We start from the raw sequence: 6,069 nt of genomic DNA on the forward strand, positions 1-6,069 counted from the left end.
AAGAAAAAGATAGTAATAACCTGAAAAATAACAACTATTAAACAACCAACAAATTACATAAGATATGATACTACAAAACCATTCAAACAACTAACCTTAAATTATGTTAATAAGATTATGTTGATTTATGAAATTGTTCCATCACTTTTTATTTAACTACATTAATAAGATTATTTATCTCTGTACTTTTTTCCATTGCGAAAAAAATTCATAAGCCCTTCGTCAAAATTCTTTCAGTCTTAATACTTTGAAGAGGGACCCAAGAACTTTGGTAGCATAACATGAATTAACTAATAATCATTATAAAAGAATAATTAAAGAATTAGACATTTTCATTAAGAAACTAAAATGTACAACCAAAAGAAACAAGGAATTTAACCGTTATGGTTTGTTAATTATAGACGAGTGCTTTTTTCTTTTTGAAATTTCTTCTAATACCGAGGGCTGCTACTAACATCTAATCTTGTTTCCTCTCTAGAATCGATGTCCACGACAGGGTGCAGTTGAAACCCAGTTTTCAGCATGTTTTCTTTCTCATTATCAAAATCATTTCCTTTTGCAGTTATAATAGGCGCAACTTTTGAGCCGGACTGCTTGGACTTCTCCATTGCCCAGTTATACATTATCATACCTCCCACGGCTATAGCCATTCCAATTAAATTCTTGAGAGTCAATTCTGAATCAAATAATATCCAACCTAAAACAAGAACACATACTGTCTTCATGTGTCCCAATACTTGGAATGAAACAGCTGAGAAGCGCCCAATACAGAGATATTGGCTCAGGTTGCAAAAGACTGCTAACCCACAAGAAAGTGAAATGAAAACCTGAATATTCATAGGAAAGTCAGAAGTTAATGTTACTCATTTAAAAACATGAAAATGTCAAACCCCAATGAAAAAACAGATTTGTTAAAATGTAGGAATGGAATAGAAACATTACAGTTGAACCGTAGGAGAAATTATAATCCAACAAGTTGTATCCATTGAAACAATAGTCAATAACTGGACCCGGCAACAATAGTAAGACAGATTGGATAGGGGCAGTTTTGCTGAGAAGATCAAATGAACCAATATTGTGCTTTTGATGCAGCGATCCGATGGACTGTAAATACAACAATAATTTCCAAGGATATGAATTCCATGAACATGGAAAGGATTTCTCACTGAAGTTAAACAAAGTTTAAAAACATGTAGTAATATTGTGTTTTACAGAGGCTTTAGAATCTATTTTTGAAAAATAGCGGCTTAAGATAAAATAAATATGCTACGAGATTAATTGCAGTTTTTTTTAAAAAGATAACAGCTTCTACTTTTCAGTTTCTATGTTCAAGTGGTTGTGTTTGGGGGTGGTGTTAGAAATTGTTCCTTCAGTTTAAAAACAAATTTCTGCGGCTTATCAACATGCTGATGTTTTTGAAATCCCATAAAGAAATCATGAAACTGCTTGATGTAATTATATAGCTTCAATTTGATTATAAAATTCATAAAATAACCATCTTCAAAATTTATTTATTTATTTTTGGGTTTTAGAAGCTTTCTCCACAAGATCACACCTTAACTAATTAACTTATCCAAGTTTTTGATATTATTATTTTTTATCCATAAGAGATCTAATCTGACTATTTATATATTAATAATAACATAGAATATTACTTTCAGAATTTAAGATGAATCTAAAAGAACTAAGAGAACTAAGAGTGTGTCTAACCTTGTGTTGTCATGCAGCTGCTTAAATATATTTTGTATTTAAATTTAACAGTAAAGTCTTCTCATGAATTTTGAAGTGTTTAAAAAGGAAAATTTAGAATCTTTAGCTAGGATCGCCTATTATTGAACAATTAAAAATAAGCTATGGTCAAAGAGAAGGGGCTGAGAATCATGTGGCTTCACAAATCTTTCCCTCTTTATCTTATTTCTAATTTTATCTCTGTAAAATATTATTATTTCAACTAATTCAGATTTCAGATTTCAAAATTTGTACTTAAAAGTAAGTTGCAAATATATGTTTAGCCACTAGCTCCACAATTATTTCTTAAAAATTTTGACCAGCCACTACTAACCAAAATAAATAAAGCAATAACATGTGAGAACAACAAATTTCCGCCATAAAAAGTCCAAACCTACAGCAGCTTGTATCTACAGGAGTATCGACAACCCTTTAAAAATATCTCTGAAAACTTTATGAAAATCACAAATATCCACCATGTTATCTCTGAACTATAATCTTCACAACACTAAGGGATGATGTGCTAAACACAAGAGAATATGTAATACAGACATTGTTAAACCAACCAACAACAATATAAAAAACGTTCATCTGTAACTATCGAAATAGTAAGAGACCTGCTCTTAGCCTAGAAGAACCCGGTCTGAAACTGTCAGGAAACTACCATTCTTAATTTTGAACCATTGGGCACTTTAGCCTGAAATTTAGTTTATAATAATGAGATAGATGTTACTATTTTTAACTTATATTTTTCTAGATATTTTTATTTTAAAAGGTTCTTTTTCAACAATTTAAATTCTACAATCTACTATCAAACAAATTAAATGAATTACAAATATAATAAAAGAATCAGATGGGCTATGCTTACTATTTGCTGAAGTGAAGAAAAGAAAACAGCTACTATAGCTGCTGTAAATCCTTTGGCGTTCACTTCAACATCTGTAACCGTACAAATGGCCACTCCCATCACAACCAGAAATACAGTTGTCTTGACTTCTCTAGAGTATTGTTTACTGTGAAGAATCCATTCCATTACACAAACAACTGGTATCATACTTAATTTCGAAATCTGAAGGATTGAAAGCAAAAGGGGATTAGTGACTTATAGTTATGAGTGAAATTCAATACAGATTCATCATGACTGACACAATAATTAATTTGTGCAACAAACCTGATAGAATCCCACGGAGTTCAACATGAGGCTCAGATTCATTCCTACAATTGAAATGTTTCCAATGATGGAAAACCTAAAGAGTTCCCAGAAGGGAACATGTGTATTTGAAGATGTATATCCTAGTGTCTGTGAGAGGAAACCCACCAAAGCAGTCACAAGAAAGTGAAGACCAGTTAATGTAGTGGCTGCAATACAAAAGGATGTGAATGAGTTTTACTATGGCATACTATTTGACAAAATGTTGTGGACGACATGTACAAAGAAGCATACAGAGTCAAACAATTAAACAATACCCATTGATACCTCTCACAGAATGTTGACAAATTTGGATAACCACTATATAAGCACTTGGATAATCCAAGCTTCTTTAAAAATCATCAGCGCACATTTCAGAGACAGTTAATAAATATGTATATCTAGAAAAAATAATTAATTAAAAAACTAAAGTATAATTAGGATGTCTCCATTCAAATATGGAAAGATGTTATTAATTCTAAGTATAATAAGCTTTCTGAGCGAACAGCTTAAACATCACACACTAAGCTTATTTCCTAAATCAAAAGTGTTAAATAGTCAAAGTTAACTTTTGTTCCTAAGATTAATTTTTCCCTTAGTGTGTGATGTTTAAGGGTGGCCCTTACAGAGCTTTAAACAAATCTTTATACAACAATGCAACTGATCTTTGATTATGGCTGTATACTTTCTTCTATCTTATTCCAATTTTATTGGTACGTTTCAAAATATGAAATAATGGGGTTTCTATTAGCTACCAGAAATTCAAATTTAACATAATTTTGGTGTATAGAAATTAATAAATTATAGCAGAGCTCAAGACAAGTCTAATACGAGAACCAGAAAAAAAATGGAATCTTAAAATATAAGTTTAAAGTAATTTTTTCGAGCTATTTTAAGCTGTAACTGAATTAAAGTTATTATAATTCAATGGATGCTGCTATCTTCTCTACAAACTGTATAGTTGACCAATTTTCAAAAAATCAAAAACATTATGGATTGAAAATTTCCACATTTAATCTTCATTATCTGCATAGTTTGTAGTGGAAAACAACAAAAAATTTGGAAAAAAAATTGACTTTATTTTGTCTTTAGTACATTTTTTCTGAAGATTAGCCTGTCCCTAATTGAATTGTATAGGTTTCAACCATCGAACTATTCACAGGAAAGTTAATCATATCTGTATTAAAGATCTCGGCGACAGTATTGGAGTGATAAGTGGGAGGTCTCAGGTCACTCCTAGTTGTTCCACGAAAAGTATGGTATGAGAATTCAGACAAACAGAGTTATGCCAAACTGAAAATTTAGGAAATCTACAATGTTACTGGAGAGAAGGTATTTAAATATGATGCTCTATTAATAACACATACAAGTGTCTGAGTTTGAGGCTTAATTCTCAATATAGAGACCCAAGTTCCAATTCAAGTGAGACATCAAATATGAAATTTTGATTTGCGATTATGCATCTTCGACTATAATGATGTCTCTATAAAAAATATTTTTAAAATTAATTTCAAATAAGATTTCTTCCATAATACGAGTAGAAATGATATTGATCTCATGATTAAACTTGTTATGGTCTCACATTAATGCTCCTACTGAGAAAAATATTCATAAAGCATAAGGAATATAAAGGAAACATAGACTGTTTGTAACAAAGATCAGTACCTCAATGATATGGCATGCGGACAGCAAATGAACTATTTCAAACTGATCTATAAATATCTTGGCAATGACTGTTGGCAAAATGGTCAGCACTCCTTTTCATAATAATGACAAGTGACTAATGACAAGTGACTAACAACAAGTGACTAACTATTTCCTGTGGGTTCTATAAGTGAAGTAGTTGTCCCTGACATTGATAGGTAGATCTTTTGGTACAACACTAACCACACTTATAACACGTGGTCAGAATTTAGTTATGGATAAGTCTAGTAGTTGTATCAGATATTAATAGGTTGATCTAATAGTTATATGGAATATTGATTGGTCGAAAAGAGAAATCGAATAGATCTGTTTTGACAACCAGTAGGGAAAAGTAAGTAGACTTAGAGGGCAATGCTAATCAGACTACATTGCTATTCATGTCTCCCCTAGGACAATGGCAAGATGTGGCTCCTTCAAGTTTCAATTCGTGAAAATGTTGAGAAAATAAGATCTATTTTACAGTATTTCACTTGCCTGAGTTTTTATATCAGATCTATATTCGAAAGGATGCTGCTATCCTTCCTACAAAAGTTGACCAATTTTCAAAAAATTGAAAACATCATGGACTTTTCTGAAAATTTCAGCATTTGATCTCCATGATCTGCATAGTTGGTAATCAAAATAACAAAAATATTGATTAAAAATCACTACGTAGTGAATCTGAAAAAAAGAAAAATTTGACTTTGTTTTGTCTTTACTACATAGCCTGTCCCTGTTAAAAAAGAGAAGTTATGTATGCAAGACTATATAATCATTGTGCTCCAAGGTGAATTTTTGTCAACATCAAGTTGTAACCCACACAGTTTTAATAAACGCCTCAATCTAGAATTCCCATTTATTGAAAGATATTCCCATTTATCAATTGAACATATAACCACTGCTAACAGCCACACTACATGCTATTCCTTCTTAGAGAAAGTATCCATTAAGCAGTTATTGAAATGAAATTCGATAAATACAAGTAATTGAAACATACCAAATCTGAAGTTGTATACAGACATAACTTGCTTATTAACCATTATGATCCCCACAGAGCTAATTACGTTCATCGCCCAAACCCCGACATTTGATAAGGAAGCTTTTTTCTCTGAAGCCATACTGAAAACCAAAAAAACAAGATTGAATCCTGCTTCTTCTGCTCCCAGCTTAGATCTGCACTCTTCTGATGTTGAATAATAGTGCAAGAAAACGTCTGCATATAATAAGTCTTTATTGATGCTGCTTCTCATGATTATTTGAGTTGAAAGCGAAGATTAACGTGAGAAAACCGGTGCATAAGGAGTTGCAGGGGGAGGCGGCGTAACTTAGGCGTGAAACACTCCTGCACGTCTTCATTTTTCTATTCGTCTTTTTCAAAAATAGAAGGAACGTGTGAGCTTGCGATTCAATCTCATGAACAACTTATAGTGCAATCCAAATCAAACCATTGCGTAGGAAGTCTTTGCTTG

The 6,069-nt window shown here is 31.9% G+C and overlaps 1 protein-coding gene across 1 annotated transcript; it reads right to left on the reverse strand.

Moving 5' to 3' along the window:
- Nucleotides 1-431: 431 nt before the first annotated feature.
- On the reverse strand, nt 432-5,721 carry LOC149544524 (UDP-rhamnose/UDP-galactose transporter 3-like). The gene is made up of 5 exons (XM_089796409.1): nt 5,598-5,721; nt 2,900-3,087; nt 2,597-2,797; nt 943-1,104; nt 432-827 (listed from the first exon to the last, which is right to left on the reverse strand). The coding sequence occupies exons 1-5, from the start codon at nt 5,716-5,718 to the stop codon at nt 432-434; spliced, it is 1,068 nt and encodes a 355-aa protein (XP_089652535.1). The 5' UTR covers nt 5,719-5,721.
- Between the last annotated feature and the right edge of the window lie 348 nt (nt 5,722-6,069).

Source organism: Cupressus sempervirens, chromosome 8 (genome assembly GCF_028749045.1).
Source record: "Cupressus sempervirens isolate cs-2001-9-10 chromosome 8, ASM2874904v1, whole genome shotgun sequence".
Taxonomy (NCBI): domain Eukaryota; kingdom Viridiplantae; phylum Streptophyta; class Pinopsida; order Cupressales; family Cupressaceae; genus Cupressus; species Cupressus sempervirens.

What these genes read in the sequence shown, in the direction of transcription:
- LOC149544524 (XM_089796409.1), bottom strand. Translation starts at nt 5,718, where the DNA reads ATGGCTTCAGAGAAAAAAGCTTCCTTATCAAATGTCGGGGTTTGGGCG. An exon ending in TGTATACAACTTCAGATTTG is followed by an intron (nt 3,088 to 5,597) that starts GTATGTTTCAAT and finishes TTTGTATTGCAG; the next exon opens with CCACTACATTAACTGGTCTT. An exon ending in ATTTCTCCTACGGTTCAACT is followed by an intron (nt 828 to 942) that starts GTAATGTTTCTA and finishes ATGAATATTCAG; the next exon opens with GTTTTCATTTCACTTTCTTG.